Source organism: Eubalaena glacialis, chromosome 17 (genome assembly GCF_028564815.1).
Source record: "Eubalaena glacialis isolate mEubGla1 chromosome 17, mEubGla1.1.hap2.+ XY, whole genome shotgun sequence".
NCBI lineage: Eukaryota > Metazoa > Chordata > Mammalia > Artiodactyla > Balaenidae > Eubalaena > Eubalaena glacialis.
In genome coordinates, this window is record NC_083732.1 from 86,268,976 (window position 1) to 86,296,608 (window position 27,633).

The window sequence follows — 27,633 nt, forward strand, 5'->3', positions numbered from 1 at the left end:
GATACAGAGCCTTGCTAGTTTCCCTCCCCCACCCTTCTCCCCTTATAAACTTGCATATTCCCCCTAATAAGTATCAAGCCCCTGGGATAGACTGTCCTATTCTTTGTATCCACCAGTGTAGTGCCTTACCCTTAGAAGGATCAAAACAGAACTGCTTCCTGCATAGTAACTATCAATGTTCTTAAGAGATTTGGATTTTTTTAAGTCTATTTTGAGGGGAAAGACTATTCCAGAACTATCCAACAATCCTTCCACATGTCAGCCCCTCCTCCCAATGCCCATCCCCTCCGTCCTCAGATCCCCTGTCTGATCTGCCTTGTGTCCGTGGGGAAGACAGTCCACTGGACCGGCAGGGCTCCACACCACCCCAGGCCTTCCCCCCTCCCTCAAAGGTGAGTGTGGCCCTATCTTCTCCCCACTCCCACGCCACTCCAACTCCAGCTTCTGAGTCGAGGGAGCCATGGGAAAGGCCCTGCATCCAGGGCACAGCCCAGCCATCACAGGATCCCACCCTATGTTTTCCAACCCAGATGGCCTCAACTTCTTGCACTTGCTACACTTACTTCTGTTTTGTCCCCCCACCCCAGAATGTGATGGACCCTTGCAGAAAGTCTGGCCTATCTCGATGAAAGATGAAGGGCCCACATTTGGACCAGAGCACTAAAGGAGAAACAAGGCCTCCTGACCAGCATGGTGGTGTGGCAAAACCCTTCCCCAAGGGTGAGATGAACCGGGGGGAAGAACGCGAGGTCCTAGGTCAGCCAAAGCGTCTCCCTTCACAGCTGACCTTGGGTGATGGAGTTGCAAACTGATGACATGCCCATCGGTGGCGGACATTAGCCTCAACAAATAAAGAATCAGCTATTTCTTGCCAACATGGGTTAAAAGTAAAGGCTGGTGCAGGTAGGGCCTATACATCTGCTAAGGTAAACCACAGACCTGGCTCTGAACGCTTATTGGCTAAAGCAGAGAGGAAGCCATGGTCACTTAGAGAGGTCCTTGTGTCCACCAGATCCAAACGAACTAGCTATTTAGGAGAAGGACATATTTTTCTGATACCTCGAAAAACTGCCCTCATAAAGGGGGCAAAAGAGTGGCATAGATTTTAGACTAGCCTCTCCCCCTTTATGACGGAAAGTTGCTCGGACAAAGTAAAGTAAATGGCATGGTCAAGGTGAAAGCAAAAGGAAATCTGGTGTCCGCTCCTCCAACAGCGTCCCTCCACGGCCAGCAGACCCCCAAGCCGGTCACCTCTTCACCGGTGACCACTGGCCAGTAAGCACCACCATGCACATTACCAGCGACAGCCAAGAACCGCAGGCCTAATGCGTTCATTTAAAAGCCAGAATCAAGCAAGGTGCGGCAGACTTTGACTTCCAAGTTAAAATATCCCGTGAAAACCCCTCGGCAGCCGCTTAAATCAATTAGCATCTCACTTCCTCAAAACAAACAAACAAAAATTAATAAGGGCTCATTTGTCACCAAATATAAGGAAGACCAAACAGGTTCCCCAAAGCAAGTGTTTGAATAGCTATCAAACACCAGTGGGTTATGTGCTAAAAAAGCGAAAATTCGAAAAAATTAGAAAATAAAAAGATGACCAGGATAATACATGGATCAAGGCAGCAGTTAAGTTTTTGTTTTTTAAAGCGATGAAGGCGGTAAGAAGGCAGCACAGAGGGAAATCTAGCTATTTTCAATGTAACATGTTCACAGCCTACCTTTTCAGACCCAACAACATACTCACAGGGCGGTATGAGAGAAAAAGAACAAAGGAAAAGAAAAGAAAGAGGAACAAGCAAAAATTAGAAACACACCAGAACAAAAATAACTTTGACGGCATGGTCAAGAACTGACGTGGGCTTTGATGAGGCCAGGGGCACACGTGGACGTTCAGTAAAGCCCACCCACACCTACGGCCCCTGGGAAGGCTGGGGCCTCAGGTTGGCGGCACGTGCCGTGGAGTCTGTCAGCGCCTAAAACCAAAACTCCACCTACATCTACACATTTCCTTTTGGGCCACAAAATGCAATCTCATTTCAGGTTGGACACTTTTTATCACCCCTACCAAGAGCCGCAGGAGAGTTAGGCTCTGTCCCTGCACCTAACTGTTGCTTTAAAAATTAGATAACTGAGACTAGTGAAAGCAACAAGGGATGAACAGCGACTGGAGGAGAATGTGTTTGAGTTGAGGTCACTGGCATCATTATCTCACTGAAGTGCATACGATGGCTGAGCGTTTATGGTACCGGCGAGAACAGAATGGACCCACCAGGAGGGAGGTTTCATTCACTCTGCGTAAACACTTGGGAACAGGATCAGCCACCATGCACCAAGCACAGTATCCTGAAACTAGTTATTCCTGCCCAATTGTGAGCACAGATTTCAAAAGGCAAAAACAAACTGGCCTTCTCTCGTGGGTCTGCAACCTCAAAGCCAAGAAGCTGATGAGCAGAAATGTCACCAGTGCCTCGTTTGGCAAGGATAAGGCACTGGTCATGGGGTCAGGGCAGGGTTCCTGGCTTCAGCCACTCACCCACCAGTCTGTCCAGGGAGGGGAAGGCAGTCCCTGCCGAGGCCGCAGGCACCGTGATGCGGGAAATGCAGGCCGCTGTGTGCCTGTGAGGCCCCACCTTGAGGGATGATTGCCACGGCATCTACCCCACCTGACGCCTGGGGCTCAGCAGGAGGCAACAAGTGAGGCGAGGAGCTGGCCGGGAGCGGGCCTGGTGCTGGCAGCTCTGCCCCTCGGCGGTGCCTGGGCTCCTAAACCTTGCCACCTCGGCTCCGAGGAGCAGAAGGGGAGCGCTGGCATGTAGATCACAGGGTCATGCGAAAACTAAGTACGGATCGTGGGTACGACATGCCTCACCCTTTCCTTAGACCACACAGACGTGTCCGGGTGAGGAAATGAAAATTCCTCCAGACCCTGCCAGGCACCACCTGCAGGAGTGGCTCGGGGACTCTGTGCCTCTCACTCGTAGGGCTGCCTGGACCTTTTGCCTCAACTCTGTGACACCTTCTCCTCTAACTTATCAACAACCAGAAAGTCGGGTCTGACCTTAGGTAAGTTCAGGAAACCCTGAGCACCTGCTCTGCAGCGGGCACTAAGGCACCCACGCCATGTCCCCCATCCTCACCTGGGAGACCATCGTGCGACCTGTACAGAGCGGGGAGGACAGACTCAGGGCCCAGGGCCCAAGGCCAGGAGTGACAGAGCTACCCGCACAGACTTACCTGCTATCCGTGTCCAGTCCCACGAAGTCCTTCTTCTCGAATGGGACGCAGAGGAGCGGGAGCTTGTCCCCGGACTTGTCCGTGGCCCTGTCCAGGCGCTTGGACTCAAGCACGATGAACAGCGACTCGATGAAGTCCTCGATCCTCTTCTCCACCGTCCCGCAGTCCTCGTAGCCGGGGTAGAAGGCCACGTCGGTGCGCGGCTGCTCGGCCACCTCCCCCTGCAGCCCGAAGACGAAGAGCCGCGAGTCGTAGAGCGTGGAGCCGTACATCTCCTTCTGCACGTGGAACTTCTCGAAAGTCTGCGGCCAGTCCTTGGGCGAGAAGCAGTCTGTGATAGTGATGAGGCCCACGACCTTGCGGTGGGTCTGGAAGTCGCCCCACTCGTTGTTCTCGGGCGGGTAGTGGTGCCGATAGCGGATATAGAGCACGCGCTGCGAGTCGCGCACGCTGATCTGGCTCACGGACGAGATCCTCTTGTAGATCTTGAAGAAGTTCTCCTCCGAGACGATCCCCACGGGCTGGACCACCACGAGGAGAGTCTGGTGGTCCTCAGCACACTGCATGTAGTCAGGGACACTCATGGTGAAGACCCTGCCCAGAGAGAAGAAGAGACTTTGAGGTGCACCGGGTTTTGCAGGCTGCCAGCGCACTCGGGGACGTGGTGATGCCGGCGCCCACCAGCTGGAAGGCAGGGTAAGCCCCAAGCAGAGCTGTGGGGAACAGTCTGTCCTCGGAGTTCTGCATGTGGCTATCACCGCTCTTATCCCAATCCCCTGCTCTTGCACCAGGCTTGGAGCTCCTGCAGAAAAGGGGTCATCTCTTGTTTTCTGTTTCCAACACCTAGCCAGGCACCAGGCACTGATGTGGAGTCAGTGCTCAAAAAGCTGAATAAATGAATGAACAACGGAAGGAACTGCTTCCCCAGCCCCTCAGCAGAACAGAATGAAAAGAACCACAGTGGAATCAGATGGTCTGGACTTGAACTCCAGTCCACTTGAGCTCCTGAACTGAAAAATAATGGCGATAATACAACTTGCTTTCTAAGAAGATATCTGGATTGAGGAAGGCTGCAAATGCAAAGTGCCGGGCATACTGCCTGACGTAGAAGGAGAGGCTATACACGGTTACTACCCCTCCTTTATGAGCTGTGTTTCCTTGGGAGAGTTTTAATAACCTCTCTGAGTGAATTTTGTTAGATATAAAAAGAAAGCAATATCAACAATACTCCGATAAAAATTAAAAAAGAAAGAAAGAAAGAAAACAACATTACCTGATTCTCAGTACTGTTTAATTCAATTAGATAACCCATAGGAAAGCATCTGGCCCATAGGAGTTAATAAATGTTTGCTGAATGAATGAACAAACAAGCAAATGAATGCTGCCCCCTTCCACAGACCATCATAACAGCACTGCCCAGAAATGTGAAGCCCACGTTCCACCCCTGACTCTACACTAACAACGTCAGTGACCTGGGGCAGGCCTGTGTCCTTCTTTAAACCCCAGTTTTATCATGAATTAAAATGTGGATAATAACACAAACCTCAAAGGGTTAGTGAGTCAATATTCTGGTTTTAATACTGTACCATAACTTTGCAAGACGGTACCATCAAGGGAAACTGGGCAAAGGGTCCATAAGCTCTCTCAATATTATCTCTTACAACTGCATGGGAATCTACATTACATCTCAAAATGAAAGGTCTAATTTTTTTTTAGAGGCTATTGAGATTAAATGAGCTCATTGTATCAAATAAGGAATACACCGCACAAATAGGGAAACGCCTAGCCCGTGAGATACACTCAGTAAATCTTTCCACTGACCCCACTGGTCTCTCCTACTTCAGAGTACAGGGATGGGTACTCACGGCCAGAGGCCGCTGTACTGTGAAGCTAACAGAGCTAACGGCCCCCACTTGCAAGAGCCCCTTCCATGGCCCTATATCTAATTTTGTATTTGTAATTGTGCTTTCTTTTTCTTGACTAGGAACTCCAAATTGCATAGCCTTCGGGTCACCAGAACCTGACTACAGAGATCATGACAGCAGCCCTCCCAGATGAAACAATAAAAATAAAAGGCCATTTCCACTAGACCTCTGAGTAAGTCCAATGGCAGGGATTTCATCCTGGGCTGAGAGGAAGAGGACTGGGGAGGGAGGTGGGAGCAATTTGGGGCACGCAGATCCTGGGGCCACCTACCCCATGCTGGACTTCAGAGTCAACCCTCACCCTCCAGGAACTTCACAACACACCTGGACAGAGCAGCAAGGACAAGATTTTTTTTTTTTTTTTTAAGAAACCTCTGACCCGCTAACAGGTCTTGTTTCTACCCAGGACACAAATAGCTTCTGTGTATATTATCTCATGAAAACCTCTAAATAATATCACCCCAACTTTACACATGAAGAAACTGAGGGAAAGAGAAGTCTGTCACATTGTGCAAGATCACAGAGAGGCCACGTCAGCAGTAGTATTTAAACGCAGGCGCTCCCGCACACCCCCCACCCCAGCCCCTGCCCCGGCACTCACACTGTAAAGTGTGATACACTGCCCCCCGGCCCCTCCCTGCAATAATTCTCTGCAGTCTTTTCTGCATCTCCTGGAAAGAACCAAAAGCACATCAACTTTCAACAAAGAGGGATGTCACCCCTTGGGGGACGTATCAAAATCTTAAGCACTGGGATGGGTGGGGGGGGGGATTTGAGAGTTTTTTGTTTCTAAAAGGTGGCAAAGATATCGAAAAACCCTTATCTAGTCTAAGCCTTCATTGTGCAGAGAAGAAAACGGAGGCCCAGAGTAGATGAGGAAAGGCCCTTATAAACAAATTTTGCTTCAGTGCAGCACCGAGCAAGCCCTGGGCACTGCTGAATGGGTGCAGGATCTGTGCAGGATCTGTAAGGCCCAGGAGAAGAGGTGTTAGAAAAAAGAAAGAGAAAAATCATACAAGGTCCTCTCTCTACAATACCGTACAATGACGTTTCATCAAGTTATTCCATACTTGTGCATCCAAAATTAAGGTGGGCTAAATCAAGGTATAATAGGTCATAGAAATCAGGAAGTTTGAACCGTAATAGAAATTCCAACCTTTACTGTGGCTTTTCCCAATTCAAGCATGTGCTCAGTGGGCACTCCCTGCCCCTGGCCCAGAGTTCTCCCAGACACAGATCTTTATTAACGTGTCACACATCACACACAGGCCCACCAGAAGAAAAACACCTACAGATAAGATGGAACCAATGAAACTGAAAGCGGCCAACCAGCATATATTATTCGCAAAAAGCACGCTGCTCCCCATCAGCAGTAGGCGGCAGAGAACTCGTGGCAAGCACCACGTGCATCGGGTTGGCTCCAGCACTGGCTGTCACTCTTTGTGACCATAAGTGAGTCACGTAGCTTCACTGAGGTTAGTTTTCTCTTTTGTGCAAGGCTATGGTTGAAACTAAAGATGTATAAAATCTCATCATTCACATCCCCAACATCTAATGAGGACTTCCCATGTGCCAGGCTCTGTACAGATGAAAAGGTAGGGTCCCAGATATATGCATGGGTAGAAAAAGTTTATATCATAAAGATGTTCATTCTCCCCATTTTGATATATAGATTCAACACAATTCTGATTAGAATTCCTATCAGATTTTTCATGGAATGTAACAAGTTAGTTTATGGTCAATAGCCAAGAAACTCCCGAGGAACGACCAATGGGGAAGGACATTTGTCCCACCAGATATAACTGCTAATGGAACATAGGGTTTCTTTGTGGGGTGATGAAATGTTCTAAAATTGATTGTGGTGATGGTTGTACAGCTCTGTGAATACATTAAAAACCAATGAACTGTATATTTAAATGGTTGAACTGTATAGCATGTGAATTATATTTCAGTAAATCTGTAGGGGAAAAAAAAAAACAACCTATAGTCAGCACAGTATTGGCACAGGGATAGAGAGAAAAATGGAAATGTCATCAAGCCCAGAACCAGACCCACACATGCATGGTAATTTGAAATACAGCTGAGGTGCCATTCTAGGACAGTAGGAAAAGACAGACTCTCCCATAGTAGTACTGGCACAATGGGTAATCCATGAGTAAGAAAAAGATGCATAACCCAATCAGAAAATGGACAAATTGCTCAAACAGACATCTTTGAAGAGGAAACTCAAGCAGCCAAGACGTGTACAGTAAGACGCTCCACCTCAATGGCGATCAGGAGATAGCAAATTAAAACCACAGGGATAGACCATTTCATACCCACCCGATTGACCAAAAAAAAAAATTATCGTGGTAACATATACATAACACAAAACTTACCTTTTTAAATGTAGAGTTCTATGGCATTAAGTACACTTACATTGTTGTGCAACCATCTCCAGAACTTTTTCACCTTCACCACTGAAGCTCTGTCCCCATGAAACACTAGCTCCCCATCCCCCCACCCCCGGCACACCCCCATCTACTTTCTGTCTCTATGAATCTGACCACGCTAGGCACATCACATAAGTGAAATCATATGCTATTTGTCCTTTTGTGACTGGCTTATTTCACTTAGCAGAATGTCTTCAAGGTTCGTCAGTGTTGTAGCATGTATCAGAATCTCCTTCTTGTTTAATGCTGAATAATATTTCATTGTATATATATACCACATTTTATTTATTCATTCGTTGAAGGTCATTTGGGTTGTTTCTAGCTTTGGCTACTATGAATAATACTATTATGAACATGGGTATAAAGACAAAATGTTTTAAATATAAAAACACCACATGTTTGCAAAAATGTAGACCAAAGGTAACTCTCCTATTTGACAGGTGGCATGTATTCTGGCATGTGGCTGGCAGGTTCACTGAAGCAAGAACTGAAGAGAACGCAAATGTCCACGGTCAGGAGAATGGGTAACTAAACTGTGGTCGTTTAACACAATGAAATACTTTAGAACAGTGAAAATGAATGACCTAGAGCTACACTGCAGGAACAAAGATGAATCTCAAAAACATGATGGACAAATAAAACAAGTTGTGGATTAATACAAGCAGCACCATTCCATTTATGTGAAGTTCAAAAACAGGCAACACTTAAACAATATCTTGTTTACACATATGGTAAAATTATAAAGAAAAAGTAAATTTGGATAGTGGTTACCTGGGTGGCAAAGAGGAATGCAGTTTGAAAGGGAAGCAGTGGGCTTCAGAAGTAGTAGTTATGTTCTGTCTCTTAAGCTAGATGGTAGATCCAGAGGTGCTTGTTTTGCCATTCTTTAAACTGTACATACATGTTAAACATTTAACATAAGAGTTAAAAAAGGAAGAAGGGGGACTTCCTTGGAGGTTAAGACTTCGCCTTCCAATGCAGGGGGTGCGGGTTCCATCCCTGGTCAGGGAGCTATGATCCCACATGCCTCGCAGCCAAGAAACCAAAACATAACACAGAAGCAATATTGTAACAAATTCAATAAAGACTTTAAAAATGGTCCACATCAAAAAAAAAAAGGAAGAAGGTCGAACTTCAAAAAGCTTACAGTGCGTGTTTCAGCAGGTTGGCTAGTTTCAGGGCCTGGCCCCAGCCCTTCTCATCTATCAGGAGATTATGTGCTACTGCTCCTGCCAACACCCCTCTTCTATAAGCAAAAAAGTTGATGCACCAAAAAGGCAAGTATGTTACAGGTGCAGAGGTGGCCTGTGGTTCTGACACAGGTTGAGGACAGAAGGTGTTCAATTTCTCTAGTCTGAAGTAAAATGAGAAAAATATGAACAATGTATATTAAGCTTCCCATAAAACTAAAGTAAATTTAGTAAGTGCTTTATAAATATTAACTACTATTGTTATCATTTATTTTTAGGTTATGAACTGTCTCATTTTTTGCTGTTAAAACATTCTTTTTTTTTTTTTAATTGGCTGCGCCCCACGGCTTGTAGGATCTTAGTTCCCTGACCAGGGACTGAACCCGGGCCACCACAGTGAAAGCACCGAGTCCTAACCACTGGACTGCCAGGGAATTCCCAAACATTCTTGCTTTTATAAAACAGTGGGGGGTGGGGGGGAGATGGGGCTTGTTTTTCCATTATTCTATCTGGGCAAAAATAAAAATTGACAAGCCTATGATTGGCCCTCCAGCTTTTTAGCACTTACCAATCTATGAAATCTAAACAATGAAGTCACCCTGGACTAAAAGACCCCTCTGAGTCCCTTCCAGTTCCAACTAGGCCCTGAAAAGCAGACCAGCAATCAAATCCATGCCACAGCTCAATAAACCTTACAACCTCAGGCAAGGGTTTTCCCTGAAGCAACTCAGTATTAGCAAACTTCTTGTTCACTTTTGCCCCAGATTCAAAATATGCAAGTACCACAGGAGGAAATTTGTCTCATATAAGGTAGGAAAAGGGCTGCACTGGGCACTTTACAACTTATCATAGTTAGACTTCACAACAATCCTAAGAAACAAGCATTCCCATTTTCAACCTTACAGATGAGGAACCAGGCTCAGTCAGCTGCTCAAGGTCTCCTAATCTGTAAGAGGTAAACTGGAGCCAGGCTCCAGAGTCCATGCTTTTCCACTACTTTCTTCAAGGGAGAAAGAATCTGATGAAATAAGCCCTGGCACTGAGCCAGCTCTGGTGTCTGAGACTAATCTAATACAAATATTAAAACATCAAGAATATATTTCTTCAACTTGGTAGTTCCTCAAAAAGTTAAACATAGAGTTACCATATAAACAGCAGTTCTACTCCTAGGTATATACCAAAGAGATTTGAAAATACATGTCCACACAAAAACTAGTATGCTAACATCCATAGCAGTATTATTCCTAAGAAGCAAAAAGTGGAAACAACGCAAGTGTCCATCACCTGATAAATGCATAAACAAAATGTGATCTATCCATAACAATAGAATATTACTCAGCCATAAAAAGGAACAAAGTACTGACCCTACTACAACATGGGTGGACCTTGAAAACGTTATGCTAAGTGAAAGAAGCCAGGCACAAAAGGCCACATACTGTATGATTCCATTTACATGAAATGCCCCAAATATGCAACTCCTTAGAGACAGAAAGTAAATCTGTGGCTGCCCCGGGCTGCAGGAGGGGAGACTGCCAACGGGTACGGAATTTCTTTTTGAAGTGAGGAAAATGTTCTGGAATAATAATGGTTGCACAACTGCGAATATACTAAAAACCACTGAAATGTACAATTTAAATGGGTGGACTTTATCGTATGTGAACATTATCTCAATAACGCTGTTATTTGATAAAATATTTCTTGACAACTATTTTTCCCTCTATACTATTGGACTGCCCCACAATTTAAGACAAACAACACAAAAAACCTTGCCAGGACATCTTTAGGACTGCAATATTCCTGGTTCTCCAATATCATGCCTCTAGTGCTGCTATTTCGTGTTAAGGAATACTAGCTGGGCTGGACTAGGAAACGACTATAAAACTACGTTTTAAAAATCGCCAGTCGCGTTTAAACTGGGGCGGGGAGATGATGGAGGATGTCACAGCCTCATACCCTCAACTCATCTTTAACTAAACCGAGCCCTGCTTTCAACACTGTAATCCCTCTCTCTATAAAAACACGTGAAATCCACAAGCACCCCACCGAACACCAGAAAACTCCGTGTTAAAGGGCATTGACGTGGGGCAAATGAGCGGGGGGAAGAGACCAAGGCAGGCACTGTGCTCTCTCTTCCCGAGACTCGGCCGGGAGAAGCCGGACTTTGCAATTCGAGGCGCTCATCCCCGGGAATCAGCGCCTGCCGCCGCCGAGCGGGATCTGAGACACTTTGAATCCAAAAGAGGAGGAGGAGGAGGAAAAGGGAGAAGAGGGCCTCCCGGGACCGCGGGGAGGGGAAGGCGGCCGGGGGCGCGGGCTGCAGCGCCGCCCGGAGGCCGGCCCCAGCCGCGGGTCCCAGCCGGGTCCCCAGACCCGCCGGCCCGGGGGCAGGGGCCGAGGAGAGGGAGGCCGGGCGGAGGGGACCCGCGGGCGGAAGAGGGGAAGGGGACGACCGCAGAGAGCTAAGGAGAGCCAGGGCCGGGCCCGAGAGGCGGCAGGTGCGGGCCGGGCCCTCGGCAGGTGCGGACGCGGCCCTGGACGGGTGTGGCCGGGCTCCGGGCAGGGTAACGGGGCTGGGGCAGGTGGCCCGAGCAGGTGTGGGCTGAGGCGAGCCCCTCGGCGGGACACACGCTGGCTGGCGCCCTCGGGCGCCGTGACACACGGACAGCCCTCCCGCAGCTGACTCGACACCCTCCCTGCCCGGGAGCCCCCCACTTTGCACTTACACAGCCGGACCCCCGGGCCCGGAGCCAACGGCCTGGCGGGCGGCGGGGCCGAGCAGCCTCTTCGGACGCTCCCCCGGCTCAGAGCTGGAGCTTCCGACTAGCGGCTGAGCCGGCACCGCCCCTGCGCATGCGCAGGGCCCGTCCCGGGCCGGCGATCCGCTCCGGGTTTTGGAAGAGACGCCGGGGAAGCGAGGGAAGGAGGAGGGGGAGGAGAGGAGTGATGAAAAGTGTAGGGAGCTAGATGGTCGCGGGGAGGGGCAGGGAGGAGGAGGGAGATGGAGGGACCCAGAGGGAGAAAAGGGGAAGGAGAGCAGCTGAGACGGAAAGAAAAGCTTTGGCTCCTGGGGCCGCGCACCCCGAAAGAGATGCCACTCCTGCCTCCGCGCGCCTTTCCAAGCCCTCAAGGCGCGCAGCTCAAATTTCACCTCCGTGGTGGAGCCCTCCAGCCCAGGCCTCTGCAAAACCCCTACGGGATCACGCTCCTTGCCCACGCGCCGAGCCGGGCTTCGTGTCGCACACCCGCAGGCGTTGTCGCCAGTGCTCTGAACTACCTTGGGGAGAGTAGAAGTTCCCCTTTTTTACAGGCTGAGAAACTGAGGCCGCGTGTCTCCAGGGCATGCCTTATGTGCAAGGTCACAGTGGCTGGGCGGGGCCGGGAAGTAGAAGGTCAGAGCCTGAGCCCCAAGCAGACTGCCCGAGGGCTGGTGCTTGGTCCCCATTCCTCCTTGGAAAACCACTCCTGACTCTGGGGGTCCCGTCTACGGCTCCGAATAGGCCCCCTGGTGTGGGACAGCTGTCCTTAGTTCCAGAGCCCAGCTTGCTAGGTAGGGGCAGAAGGGGTTATCCAGGTTAAAAATAAAAAATAAAACTTAAAAAGGAATTCACATACATAGGTTGGAATGTGCATAGCATATTTGAAAAATACACAAGTAATTGTCAACAGTGGCATCTCCAGAGAGGGTTGAGAGAACAGAGGATGAGGGAGACCTTCTTTCCCTTGTGTATTTTTGTGTTCTGTTTGAATTTTTTTACCATATGCATGTATTTCTTTTTCAGTAAGAAAAAAAAAAAAGTGTAATGGTGGACAGGAATAGTTCAGCCAATACAGCAGCCACGGAAAAACTTGAGCCATCACTTTTACTTTACTCCAGCAAGCATTTATTGACTCTGCTCTGTGACCAGTGGTGTTTTATGACTTTATTATTTATATTTTTTTATAAAATAATAATGCGCTATCCCTCATCCCTGCCCTGGGCCAATGGAAAACCAAATGAGTTTTTATTGAATTGTTTTCCAAAGAGTAGGAATGAATTATAAACAGAACACATCTTCAGGGCAAAACAGGTGGAACGGATTTCCAGCACACCAGACAGCCAGGAAGGATTTTCAACACAGGCGCCCAGAGGCTAAGAGAGAACGCTTACAGGACCCTACAAAAAGCCGCCCAAGGTGGCTTCTCCGTGGCGCTAAGAGCACAGGTTGACAATTACAGAACACAGAAAACAGACATTAAAAGAGGCCACCCTTTATGGAGGTCTAAGTGCCAGGAATAGAGCTCCCTGTTTAGCACACGGTGTCTTCATAAGATCAATACAAGGTAGCTATTCTTAGAGCTGAGGTCCAGAAAGAACACTCCACTTGGCACACAAGCGGCTGGTGCTATTTAGGATTCAAATCCCAGGCTGTCTGACTCTGTTGCCTGCGCTCTTTCCATAGTCCTTCTTTGTTCTCATTCTCTCTATAAATGGATAAGAGAAGCAATTTGGAAAGCAAAATTGAAAGCTGGCAAAAGGATACATTGTTATTTTTGTACCATGTTTCTGTTTACAATGTACTCACATTAATTTATTTTATTGTCCCAGCAAATCTGTGGGGGAGGGAGGGAGGAGACTACTCTGCATTCTGACCAATGAGAAAACTGAGGCTCAGAGAATGTAAAGGCTAGCCGCAGCCCCCCAGCCATCAGAGAGAGGTGTCCAGACTTGTCCCAGGTATATCTTGCTTCTGGAGTTATGTTGCTTACATAGTTTTAACGTTTCCTGAGCATCTCCTCTGAATGCTGAGAATTCAACAAATATACCAAACCTGCTCTCAAGGAGTTTTAGACACTTAAAGTTGGATTGGAAGGAACATCTAAAATCATCAAGTCCAACCTCACACCCACACCAGAACCCCTCTATAAAAAGTCCTAACAGAGGTGGAAAGTTTCATACAGTGATACAGAGCCCTGTTAGAAAGTTCTCTCATAAGGCAAATCTACTTCCCTGAAACATCCAATCAGGCATGCAATCTCAAAGATGAAGACCAATGCCCAAAGAGGCTTGGTGGGGTTGAGAATTACCACTGAAACCAGTCAAAAGTGCAGGTCAGAGCATAAACTCCATTACTCACTAACTATATAACTTAAATATCTTCACATATAAAATGGGAATAATCACTTCATAAGGTCACTCTCAGGATTAATAAAAGCAAGTATGAGAAAGCACTTTGAGACAGAGTGGGATAGATCTAAGTTCCGTCTCAATTCTTTCAAATGCTACTTGTATGGCCTTGGGATAGGGTGATCATATATCCTGATTTGCCTAGGACAACCCCAATTTATGCCTGTTGTCCTGGCTAAAAGTGTTCTGGTTGGGTGATATGATCACCCCACTTTGGGCAAAGCCCATCACCTCTTAGGATTTCTGATCCACCATGTTGTAGGGCTCTCTTCTACCATGCAGTCCACTTGGATACTTCTCCATAGGGCCATGTCTCACCTGGGCTTTCTAGTGCCCAAGCCAATAGGGAACAGATTTGCTTATTTATCACCATGAAGAACCAGCCACTTGAGCAGGCTTTCACATCTACTACCTCAAAATAACAAAATCATGGTAGCTACCATTTACCCAGCAGGTAAAATACAATGTGCTTGGTACTAATTTCTCATATAATTTCACAATGGCCCTATAAGGTAGGTTGTTCTAATGGAGGGGACTAAGCAGTAACACTTTTTTCTCTTCCTGAGTGTGGAGCAATTGAGAAATAAGACAAAAGAATCAGACAATGGATATTTACAAGTCAATTTTATTACCAATATGTCGGTTGAAGAGGGTGCTTTAGATCTGGAGCCAAAAGTTTGGTTTAGGTTTACTAAATCCTTCACCTTAGAATTAGCCAGCCTTGGGAACCCTCCTACACTGGTGGGAATGTAAGATGGTGTAGCCACTGTGGAAAACAGTATGAGGGTTCCTCAGAAAACTAAAAATAGAATTACCATATGATCTAGCAATCCCACTCCTGAGCATATATCCAGACAAAACTATAATTCAAAAAGAGGGCTTCCCTGGTAGCGCAGTGGTTAAGAATCCGCCTGCCAATGCAGGGGACACGGGTTCAAGCCCTGGTCCGGGAAGATCCCACATGCCACGGAGCAACTAAGCCCTTGCGCCACAACTACTGAGCCTGTGCTCTAGAGCCCGTGAGCCACAACTACTGAAGCCCACGCGCCTAGAGCCCGTGCTCCGCAACAAGAGAAGCCACTGCAGTGAGAAGCCCGCACACCGCAACGAACAGTAGCCCCCCACTCGCCGCAACTAGAGAAAGCCCGCGCACAGCAACAAAGACCCAATGCAGCCAAAAATAAATTAATTTAAAAAAAAAAGATACATGCACCCCTATGCTCATAACAGCACTATTCACAATAACCAAGACATGGAAACAACATAAATGTCCATCAACAGATGAATGGATAAAGAAGATGTGGTACATATATACAATGGAATATTACTCAGCCATAAAAAAGAATGAAATAACATAACTTGCAGCAACATGGATGCAACTAGAGATGATCAAACTAAGTGAAGTCAGAAAGACAAATACCATATCACTTATAAGTGGAATCTAAAATATGACACAAATGAACCTATCTAGGAAACAGAAACAGAATCACAGACATAGAGAACAGACTGGTGGTTACCAAGGGGGAGGGGGTTTAGGGGAGGGATGGAGTGGGAGGTTGGGGTCAGCAGATGTAAGCTTTTATATACAGAATGGATAAACAACAAGGCCCTACAGTATAGCACAGAGAGCTATATTCAATATCTTATAATAAACCATAATAGAAAAGAATATTTTTTAAGTATATATGTATAACTGAATCACTTTGCTGTACAGCAGTAATTAATGCAACATTGTAAATCAACTATGTATACTTCAATTAAAAAAATAAAAAATTAGCCAGACCTGAGTATCAGCCAGTGCTGGACACAGGCCTCCCTGCAATGGCCCAGAGTCATACAGCCTAATCAGGGGCAAAGCAGGGATTCAACCCCAAGATAAGCAGCAAAGCTCATTTTAAACTTCACAACCCCTCCGAAAATAACTATACTCTTCTTTCAGAGGTGAATGTCAAGTGGTGGAAGTGCCTCAGTAATTGAGCCGCTAACCAGAACTCCACCTCAGACCTTCCAGTGTTCAGCGGCTGCTTTCAGGGATGGGGACCCTTCAGGAAAGGTGCCTGCAGTAAGAGAGGCCGGGTGTCACCTCCCTGTGCAAGAAGTACACCACACTAGGCTTGAATGGAGAGGAGAGGCGATAAGATTGCACAGGAAGAAAGGAGGGGACACCGCAGAGTGTCAACCAAATCGTGGGATCCGAATCCCCAGCGCTTAGCACAAGCTCAGACTCCGCGTACTCTCCGTGAAGGCTGAGTGAGTCTATCCATTCAGCGAGTGAGTGAATGAACGAAACTCCAGAGCCCGCCGCAGGGGTCCACGGCGGCTCCACCGCCGAGCTTCCTAGTGGCCAATCAACGCCTTCGCTCGCCCACCCCGCCCCCACCGCTGCCCCGCCCCCTCGATTCCCTCCGGCTGCCCTGAAATCCCGGAACACAGGATACCCGAGGCTGCCTCGGTGCAAGTGCGCATGCTCTAGGTCTGGCAGCGACGAGACGTCCTTTCCCCCCTGCGCTCAGGGAGCGGATTTGAAAGCGATTGGTTGGGGGACGGAAACTAAGCTCCACCTGCCTCCCTACCAGCTCCTCCCGCAGAACCGAAAAATCATTTTGGCCAACACCATCCCCAGCACAACGCCCCAACTAGACGAAGAGAAGTAGCCCCAACCTGAGCCACTCCACAGGCCGGCGGCGACTGGCGGCTAGCGGCCGGAAGTGACGCACGAGTGCGAGCGGAAGGATGGAGGCCTGGCTGCTGTTGCCCTGGAAACCGAGCCTTGCACCTGCTTCCCGATTGCGTCAGCAGCCCGCAGGCGGCGAAGTAGGGATGGCGAGCAGCGAGCAGACGGGGGAGTCGCTGCGAGGGGACGCTACGGGGCAGGAAGGGACCTAGGGCCTGCCTCATGCGCACTCCTTCATTAGCCCGAACCATGTGCCAGGCATCGTGGACCCCGGCCCGGGGGAGAATCGAACCTGCACGATCTCCCCCTCCAGCACTGGTCCTCCTGGGAAGTCCTACCGCACCTACTCATCTTCGTTTTCTAGCCCCAGCTTCCCCACCTCAAAGCAAACCCAATGCTGTCTTCTCATTTTCCCCTGAGCCATGCCTTTCCACGCTTCCCTGTCTTTTCTGTATTGTTCCTTCAGTCCAGAATGCCCTCCATCTAGCACATCCCTGCACCATGAAACTGCACTCCTTTCAAACAATCTTCCTAGGCAGCGTTGGTCTGTGATAGACCCGTGGGTGATTAATGCTTTTTCTTCTTTTAACTTTTCTATATATTTTTTTCTCCTTTAAAAAGCATACAGGGGAGTTTGCCTCCAAAGAAGGAAGTAAAAATCTACGTGGGTCTCAGCAAAATGCAAAGGGAATGGTATACTCGGATATTAATGAAGGATATAGATACACTAAACTCTGCAGGGAAGATGGACAAAATGAGGCTACTGAACATCCTGATGCAGTTGAGGAAATGCTGTAATCACCCATATCTCTTTGATGGAGCTGAACCTGGTCCACCTTATACAACGGACATGCATCTGGTTACCAACAGTGGCAAAATGGTGGTGTTAGACAAACTGCTCCCTAAATTAAAAGAACAAGGTTCACGAGTACTAATCTTCAGTCAGATGACGAGGGTATTGGATATTTTGGAAGATTATTGCATGTGGAGAAATTATGAGTACTGTAGATTGGATGGGCAGACACCCCATGATGAGAGACAAGAGTCCATCAATGCATACAATGAACCAAACAGCACAAAGTTTGTTTTCATGTTAAGCACACGTGCTGGTGGTCTTGGCATCAATCTTGCTACCGCTGATGTAGTAATTTTGTATGACTCAGATTGGAATCCCCAAGTAGATCTTCAGGCTATGGATCGAGCCCATAGAATTGGACAAACCAAGACAGTCAGAGTGTTCCGCTTCATAACGGATAACACTGTAGAAGAAAGAATAGTGGAACGTGCTGAGATGAAACTCAGACTGGACTCAATAGTTATCCAGCAAGGAAGACTTGTGGATCAGAATCTGAACAAAATTGGGAAAGATGAAATGCTTCAAATGATAAGGCATGGGGCAACACATGTATTTGCTTCAAAGGAAAGCGAGATTACTGATGAGGATATTGATGGTATTTTGGAAAGAGGTGCAAAGAAGACTGCAGAGATGAATGAAAAGCTCTCCAAGATGGGTGAAAGCTCACTTAGAAACTTCACAATGGATACAGAGTCGAGTGTTTATAACTTTGAAGGAGAAGATTATAGAGAAAAACAAAAGATTGCATTCACAGAGTGGATTGAACCACCTAAACGAGAAAGAAAAGCCAACTATGCTGTTGATGCTTATTTCAGGGAAGCTCTTCGTGTCAGTGAACCTAAAGCACCCAAGGCTCCTCGACCTCCAAAACAACCTAATGTTCAGGATTTCCAGTTCTTTCCTCCACGTCTATTTGAATTATTGGAAAAAGAAATTCTATATTACAGAAAAACGATTGGGTACAAGGTGCCTCGAAATCCTGACCTACCAAATGCAGCACAGGCACAAAAAGAAGAACAGCTTAAAATTGATGAAGCTGAACCCCTTAATGATGAAGAGTTAGAGGAAAAAGAGAAGCTTCTAACACAGGGATTTACCAATTGGAATAAGAGAGATTTTAACCAGTTTATCAAAGCCAATGAGAAGTGGGGTCGTGATGATATTGAAAATATAGCAAGAGAAGTAGAAGGAAAAACTCCAGAAGAAGTCATTGAATACTCAGCTGTGTTCTGGGAAAGATGCAATGAGCTGCAGGACATAGAGAAGATTATGGCTCAGATTGAAAGGGGAGAGGCAAGAATTCAAAGAAGAATTAGTATCAAAAAAGCACTTGACACGAAGATTGGACGGTACAAAGCACCTTTTCATCAGCTGAGAATATCTTATGGTACTAACAAAGGAAAAAACTACACTGAAGAAGAGGATCGTTTTCTGATCTGTATGCTTCACGAGCTTGGATTTGACAAAGAAAATGTTTATGATGAATTGCGACAGTGTATTCGCAACTCTCCTCAGTTCAGATTTGACTGGTTTCTAAAGTCCAGAACTGCAATGGAGCTCCAGAGGAGGTGTAACACTTTAATTACCTTGATTGAAAGAGAAAACATGGAACTAGAAGAAAAGGAGAAGGCAGAGAAAAAGAAAAGAGGACCAAAACCTTCAACCCAGAAACGTAAAATGGATGGAGCACCTGATGGCCGAGGAAGAAAAAAGAAACTGAAACTATGAATACATATTTGTTTCATAATCACTAACTTTAAACCAGTAGTTCTTTAATTTACGGGTCTTCATAAGATGTACTGTACAATGCTCAATTGTTATGTCATTCAAAGACATCAGGTTCATCTGTTTACCAAGCTAGAAACATAGTATGTAGTTTCACTTTTTTAAATGCAACAGCTGTGCTGAAATTTTTTTATCATTAACACTTGAAGTAATAAAATAGGCTTCATTTATTAATAAATGTTTCATTTGATTTATTTTTATATTATAGTTCCATTTGTGAGGCTTGTGACTTTTGTTTATCAGCTATAATTTCTACACTTGTAAGGCTTAAAAAGAAGCAAACAAGTTAAAAAACAGAAAATTGCAAATAACATTTGTCCCTTCAGTCTTCACTTAGTTGTGTAATTGTTTTAATTCACTTTGCCTTTGCAGAAGTTTGGGTATCTTTGTAGTGCTATTGAGTCTCATCTGGGAAGATTATGTAAATTGCATTCTCCTTGCTTATTATATGGGTAGAATGGGAAAAAAAGGCAAGACAAATTCTCATTAAATTCTATGCATATTTCTGTTATGCTTTCTGTTTCTGTAGTTGGTTCTGAGGTGAATATGCCCTATTCTGTTTGGAAGAATGGCCTTTTAGTTATATAGCCAAAGACATTTAGTATTTTCTGGTTCTTTAAGGTGTTGTTGTACCATTTTGTAAAAGGAATATTATTATTACTTTTTTTAATTGTTTGGTAAATATTTTTGACATATTACCTTCTGAAGCAGCCACAGCTTAGAAAGATAATGTCAAAACGAAGGTGATTTTTTTTTAAAAAAGACCCAGCCAAAATAAGGTGTGAATTTGTCATACTGTTAAAATGAAATTGGTAACAAAATGTATCCCCTTCCAGTTTACTTTTTTGGGTTTTAGAGTAATTGAACATTTTATTTTATTATATTTAAAATAATTTCTAAGTGTGAGCAGCAAGACTGACTATAATTCCAGTTTTTATTTTCTGTGGACAGACTTGATAAACTGGAGACCCTGAAGCAGGATTACCCAAATTGTAGTGTCAGGATTTTAGCTGTACCAGAGGCCTTTATGTGCTACACATAATTTGTATAAAGTTTTATATGTGCAAATTGGGTACATAAATAGTCTCCATTTTTCTAAGGGAATGCAATAAATGTAGCATCGTGAATAAATATAACTTTTATAATCCTTAAAAAAAAAAAAAAAAAAAAAAAGCATACAGGGCTTCCCTGGTGGCGCAGTGGTTAAGAATCCACCTGCCAATGCAGGGGACACGAGTTCGAGCCCTGGTCCAGGAAGATCCCACATGCCGTGGAGCAGCTAAGCCCCTGCGCCACAACTACTGAGCCTGCGCTCTAGAGCCTGCGTGCCACAACTACTGAAGCCTGCGTGCCTGGAGCCCGTGCTCCGCAACAAAAGCCACCGCAATGAAAAGCCCGCGCACCACAACAAAGAGAAGCCCCCGCTCACCGCAACTAGAGAAAGCCCGCGTGCAGCAACGAAGACCCAACGCAGCCAAAAATAAATAAATTTTAAAATAATAAAATAAAAAGCATACATACATTGATTTCATAGTGAAAAATAATAAATCATTTTTAAAGAGACCAGTTCTTTGTCATTAAAGAGCTTGTTACTTTTGGAAACACTTTTTGGGGTTAACTTTTTTATGTGTAATTTCAAACACAGAAAAACGGCACGAATTGTAACAAGAACTCTTATACACACTTTATCCATGTTCACCAATTACTTACATTTTTGCCTCATTGGTTTTATCATTCTCTAGGTAAATAGTTCCCAATTGTGCACTTCATAGCTATTTTTCCCCTGTCCAGGATTACAAGTTGCAGTTGTCATATGTTTTTTAGTTTCCTTTTATCTGGAACAGTTTCTCAGTCTTTCTCTTTCATGACTTTAATATGTTGGAAGAATACAGTTCAGTTATTTTGTAGAACGTTCCTCATTCTGAGTTTGTCTAATGCTTTCTCATGATTACATTCAGATTATGTGTTTTTTGCAAAACAGGCCACAGAAGTGATGTGAGTCCTTAGTGTATCATCTCAGGAGGCACATGAGGTTGGTTTGTCTGGTTTGTGATGTTAACTTTGATCCCTTGGTTAATGTGCAGTCTGCCAAGTTTCTCCACTATAAAGTGACTATTTTTTCCCATTGTAATTAATAAGTAACTTGTGGATCTTTTGAAGATACTTTGAAATTGCATAAATAACCTATTCTTCATCAAACTTTCACCAGTGAATTTAACATCCACAGATATCTCCAGAATGATTACCTAACAGCCTAGTCATGATTGTAACTTACTATTTACTACATTTCAAACAATGCACATGCAAGAGGTTTCCTGTTTCATGGAGTATAATCAGAAGCACTAGGTTAATTTGCCATCCAGATTATTCTTTTCCCTGCCAGCATCTACCTCAGTGCCTGCCATATATTAGCAATAAATTTTTAGAATTAACAAAGGAAAAACATCCCCAAACACAGACACACACACACACACACACACACACAAACACCCCAAGAAACAAAGACTGAAAAATTATGAGTTCTCACCAATGCATTGTGGCCACTTGTAGAGCCAGAAATTTGTAAATATAAGTTATAATATATCCAATTTATTAAAACTGGATCTTACATTTCAAATTTAAGTTTAAATGGGAAAAAAAATTTCAAAAAGGAAAAAAATCCTGAGAAGGGTAACATGCGGGTAGCTGCAATCCCATGTGTGACCACCAGATGCCGGAACAAGCTAAGTAGCTACTATGGGAAAACAAACATCCGTGTCTGGTCTGAATTAGGATGGCCTCAACAACTCTCACCAAGACCTGGGATTTTGTCACTTTGTCAGGTGAGCCTGGGTCAGTCAGTTCTGGGCAAATTCAGAGTAGACTGATGTTAGAAAGGAATTCACAAAAGAGATTTAGCTAAATTGGCAGTGACTTAATTCTTGAGAATTCAATTTATGTATATGACACTACATTATATACCTTATATGTTACATATAAAGTAATAAATAATAATCCAACTGGAAATATATATTATATATTACATATCAAGTTATTGCAATTCAAGTTATGTTATTCTTTATGACTTTTGTGTGTCAAATATTACAGCATTAAAGCTAATTTTTAAAAGGAAAGACTGAGACTAAATCTCTGCTATCTGCCAACTCGATACAGGATTTATCTGAATTATTCAAATAACATAGATCAAATTATTCAAATGACATTGATTAAGTGGAAGGGTTTTTTTCAAACCTCAATTATCCATACTTTTGCCATTTCTGTCCTTCTTTCTCTAAAGCAGAGAAAGAGGATTCAAATCACCTGAAGAAACAAAGTATCAAGAGAATGGTGGTTACTAGGTACTGGCAGGTAGGAGGAAAGGGGAGATTTGGCCAGGGTATCAACTTGCAGTTAGAAGATGAATAACTGGGGATCTAGTGCACAGCATTGTGATTATAGTTAACAATACTGTATTATATAGTTCAAAGTTCCTAAGAGACTAGATCTTAAATGTACTCACCACCAAAAATACATGAAATTGTGTGAAATGATGAAGGTGTTATCTAACACTGAAGAGGTTATATTTTGACATAGAAATGTATCTAATCAACTGGTTGTACACCTTAAACTTATACAATGTTATATGTCAATTATATCTCAATTAAAAAAAAAGAGGATTTGGGTCAAACTGAATCAATGGTAATGGGACAAATCTAAATCATGCACCACCTGATAGGATGCAATCAATAGAACAAAGTACCACTTCTGTGATACTCCTGCCAAAGATGCATGACCTGGATTTAACTGTGAAGAAACAAGAGAGAAACCAAAATTAGGGACATGCTACAACATAACTGGCCTGCAATCTTCAAAAGCACATGTCCAGTTCCTGCAAGTCACAGAAAGACTGTGGAACTGTTCCAGATTAAAGAATATTGATGAGACAGGACAACTAAAGGTCATGCGTGACTCTGGACTTGATCATTTTGCTTAAAAAAAAAAAAAAAAATTGGAACAGCTGTGAAAGCTGAATGGAGCCTGAGGATCAGGTGGTAATAATGTACCGATGTTAATTTCCCACTTTGGATGGCTGCCTTGTGGGGCTACAAGGGAAGGTCCTCGTTTGTGGAAAATCCACACCCAGCTAGGGGTGTTGGGGCAGCCACTTACGCTAAAGCAGTTAAGGAAGATAAAGTATTTGTACTGTACTTGAAAATTGTTTGCAGTTGTTTAAAAATCATCAAAAAGAGAATTCCAAAAGAAGTCCAAAAGAAGTCAAAGCAGTTAAAAACACATCACGATTTCCTGGCCTGACTCAAAGGTACTGAATGAGAACACCGGAGGTGTGGCCTTGAAATGTGTTTGTGAAAACACAGCCAGGTTTGGAAAGCAGCTACTCCCGTGGCCCGGGAAGAAGAAGAACAGCCTGTATGTGCAGACCAATTTCCTTTCAACCGTTCATCCAGACAGTCACTGGGGCAGCTCATAAAAAACTGTTCCTTACAAGTTGACTGGTTAAAATCAGCCTCCACCCATCTCTGACCTGTTTGTTTTCCATTCCTGACATTAAACTGGAGACTCTCTCCCGTTTTTTTTTGCCTTTTTGTTGTTTTTTTTAATTTATTTTTGACTGCATCGGGTCTTTGTTGCTGCATGAGGGCTCTCTCTAGTTGCGGCGAGCGGCGACGGGGGGGCAGGGGGGAGATACTCTTCGTTGCAGTGAGCGGGCCTCCCACTGCAGTTGCCTCTCTCTTTGCAGAGCACAGGCCCCAGGCGCACGGGCTTCAGCAGTTACAGCACACAGGCTCAGCAGCTGTGGCTCGCGGGCTCTAGAGTACAAGCTCAGCAGTTGTGGCACACAGGCCCAGCCACTCCACGGCATGTGGGATCTTCCCAGACCAGGGCCCAAACCCATGTCCCCCGCGTTGGTAGGTGGATTCTCAACCACTGTGCCACCACGGAAGCCCTGTTTTGTTTTTTTATTAATTAAGTAATTTATTTATTTTTAGCTGTGTTGGGTCTTTGTTGCTGCGTACGGGCTTTCTCTAGTTGCGGCGAGTGGGGGCTACTCTTCGTTGCGGTGTGCGGTCTTCTCATTGCGGTGGCTTTTCTTGTTGCGGAGCATGGGCTATAGGCGCAGGCTTCAGTAGTTGTGGCACATGGGCTCAGTAGTTGTGGCACATGGGCTTAGTTGCTCCGCGGCATGTGGGATCTTCCCAGACCAGGGCTTGAACCCGTGTCCCCTGCATTGGCAGGCGGATTCTTAACCACTGCGCCACCAGGGAAGTCCCTCTCTCCCATTAAAAAAAGGACTACCTTTAACAAGAAAACTAAGAACTTCTTGAAAAGTGTTCATTTCAGTGCACTTCCCAAATAAGCTCTGGGGCACCTGGCCTCCATTTGGTATCTGTCAGGAAAGCAGGACTTCTGGGAGCCTCAGCCTGGTCCAGGGCCACACTCTCAGTATTTTACGGTCCCCTTTTCTCTGACTATTAAGACACAGCCCCAGGTTACAGAAGCTGTGGTCCGTGGTGGGGGCCCTGCAGGGGGCCTCCTCTCCCCCCTCATGACCCACAGGTAACCTGACGGAGCTCTGCTCTGCTCGGCACAAGGACTGCTGCCTGTTTTCTTTTCTGCCTGGATCCAACACTGCTCCAGCTTCCCCTAGACTTTATGCACCCACACAACCCCCAAAAGACACTTTGGGAAGTCCTGGGTAGGCCACCTTCAATAGGACCATACAGAGGCTTCAAAAATTGCTTCCTATGGTTGCATGCAACTCTGAACATACTAAAAGCCAATGCATTGTGCTCTTCAAATGGGTGAAATGTGTGCCATGTGACTTACAGCTCAATAAAGTTGTTGAAAAAAAACTGCTTCCTGCCTGCCAGTGCAGCTTCACCCTCTGCGATCCCACCCTCATGCCGTGGTTCGGCCTGGCTGCCCTGCTACCGTTTTCACCCTCTGCGATCCCACCCTCATGCCGTGGTTCGGCCAGGTTGCCCTGCTACCGTTTTCTGAACATCACTCTTCCCATGCCTCTGAGTTTTGCAGATACTCTGCTCTTTCTCTCCCCTACCATGCCCATCTGGCAAGTTTCTACTCGCTCTTCGAATCTTAATTTCAGTCCTTCATCTTCTGCGAAGCCACCCTGACTCCCCAAGCAGAGGAAGTTCCTTTGTCCTCGGGGCTTCCTCAACCCCCTCTGCATCTCTCTGTCCTGAGACTTCCTACCCCATTCTCGTATCTGACCCACTCACGGTTCTATGAGTTTCAACTCCAACACAGGAACGAGGACGGGGTAAGGACTTCAATGGAAGGCTGTTGTATGAGTAAAAAGAGAAATGATAATGGAATATGGGCCACAGCCCAGGAAAGCAAGCTTGGATCAGAACCCTGGGCTGGCAAGGATACCATAACGGGGCTTCCCTGGTGGCGCAGTGGTTAAGAATCCGCCTGCCAATGCAGAGGACACAGGTTCGAGCCCTGGTCCGGGAAGATCCCACATGCCGCGGAGCAACTAAGCCCGTGCGCCACAACTACTGAGCCTGCTCTCTGGAGCTCGCGAGCCACAACTACTGAAGCCCGCGCACCTAGAGCCCGTGCTCCGCAACAAGAGAAGCCGCCGCAATGAGAAGCCCGTTTGCCGCAACTAGAGAAAGCCCGCGCGCAGCAACGAAGACCCAACTCAGCCAAAAATAAACAAATTAATTAAAAAAAAAAAAAAAAGGATAACATAACGATCCCAGGGGCCTCAAGGGAATAAGTAGCATGCTATAAAGGAGGCAGTCTTTAATGTAAAGCTCACCTCCTTTATTGCATTGTCCTAATAATAGCTACCATTTATTGAGCACTTAAAATATGACAGACACTATTCTAAGAACTATACGTACTGTCTCATTGCTTTATGGAACTCATTTTCCCCACCGAAAGTCCCAATGTCCACACGTAGTCTTTCCTAAAACTGATCCACCTTAGACTCCATATGCAGTGAAGCACAGAATCTCCTTTCCCACCTAAAGGAGAGTCTGTGAGAGCCAAGAGAGAAACTGCAGATAATATCAAAAGTGGAGATATTAATTTCACCCACACAACAAATTTCACGGCAAAGCCCCATGCCTTAACTATTATCTACCTTAAAATTATGTAAAAGTATAATTTTGAAAAGGTGAAAAACAAATGTAGGGAGAAGAACAGCATCCAGATTGACCCTCCCACTGTGAACAACTAGAAAACTGGGAGGAAAAAGAAAATGGTTTTCAGACATTGGACAACAGCCAGCTCAGGACTGTGTCCTGACAGAAGAGAAACAAATGAGGTCAGCTCTGTGACCACTTGAGCTTTGTGTCGGGAGTCCAGGTCTGATCCATGGCAGAGAGAAGTCACTCAAAGACCAGCAGTGTCACTGAGTTGAGCGGACGGGGACTGGAAAGGAGAGAGCCAGCGGCAGCCAACCCACAAAGCTGTGTGTGAGCTCCTGGGCTCCCCACCCACGTGTGCACGTGGAAAGGAGGGGAAAAAAATCTTCCTCTACCCACGTTAGGTTCTCCGGCTGGGGCCCTCTACATAACAAAAGACGGAGTAAGGAGAGAAACATTGCTAGTGGGAATGTCACATGGGATAAACACTTTGGAATAAGGTTTGGCAGTTTCCACTCCACACACATCCATGCACTATATGACCCAGCAATTCCCCTCTGAGGAAGAGGAACAGAACTGTATGTCCATGAATGTTCACAGCGGTTCATTCATAATTGTCACAAAGAGGAAATAACCCTTTTTCCATCAGCAGAGCGATGGGAATACTAGAGAGCACTGAACAGGGACCCGCTCTGACACTCTCCTAGACATGCTGGTAAAGGAAAGTCTGGCACAGAAGAGTAAGTGGCTTCATCTCTATGAGGCTCTAGAAAAGGCAAATCTAATCAAGTGTTGCCTGGGGCCCAGACGGGAGCTGACTCGGAAGGGGCACCGAGACTCTTTGGGTTGATGGTGGTCGACGGTGGTTGGGTTGATACTCTGACTGTGGCAGTGGTTTCACAGGTATATACATTTAGCAAACCTCACTGAATTCTACTTCTAAAATGGGCAGTTAGTATATGCAATAATGTATTCAATAAAATTGATAATAAATATATAAAATGAACCCGTACCAAACTTAACTCCTTAATGAAGTAAACAGCAGGCTAATAAAGCTGTTTCCAACAAACAAACAAACAAAAAGCTATGAGAGAGAGAAGCAAATATATTATTCCCTGAAAGAAATAATATAAGAATAAGACTGTAAGATGAATACAAAATAAAGCTATGAGTCTTGGAATGTAATCTTCTCATTTGCATCTCTCTAGGATAATATTCATTTGCTTTGCTATAGCTCAAGAATCTTGCATCA

At 45.4% G+C, this 27,633-nt stretch overlaps 2 protein-coding genes across 5 annotated transcripts in view; one reads left to right on the top strand and one right to left on the bottom strand.

The window, feature by feature from the left end:
* TRAPPC9 (trafficking protein particle complex subunit 9) overlaps window positions 1-11,597 on the bottom strand; it is a 535,221-nt gene extending 523,624 nt beyond the window's left edge. For all 4 annotated transcript variants that reach the window (XR_009697631.1, XM_061171479.1, XM_061171478.1 and 1 more), the window contains exons 1-2: window positions 11,508-11,597; window positions 3,238-3,831 (exon numbers count right to left, since the gene is read on the bottom strand). Coding sequence is in view for 3 of the 4 variants with exons in the window: in XM_061171479.1 (XP_061027462.1) it covers window positions 3,238-3,821 (584 nt within the window). In the remaining variant the exon portion in view is untranslated. The remainder of the gene's footprint in view (window positions 1-3,237; window positions 3,832-11,507) is intronic.
* Window positions 11,598-16,681: 5,084 nt separating this feature from the next.
* Window positions 16,682-19,407, top strand: LOC133077064 (SWI/SNF-related matrix-associated actin-dependent regulator of chromatin subfamily A member 5-like). Its single transcript, XM_061171735.1, has 2 exons — window positions 16,682-16,818; window positions 17,244-19,407. The coding sequence occupies exons 1-2, from the start codon at window positions 16,682-16,684 to the stop codon at window positions 19,204-19,206; spliced, it is 2,100 nt and encodes a 699-aa protein (XP_061027718.1). The 3' UTR covers window positions 19,207-19,407.
* Window positions 19,408-27,633: the final 8,226 nt, after the last annotated feature.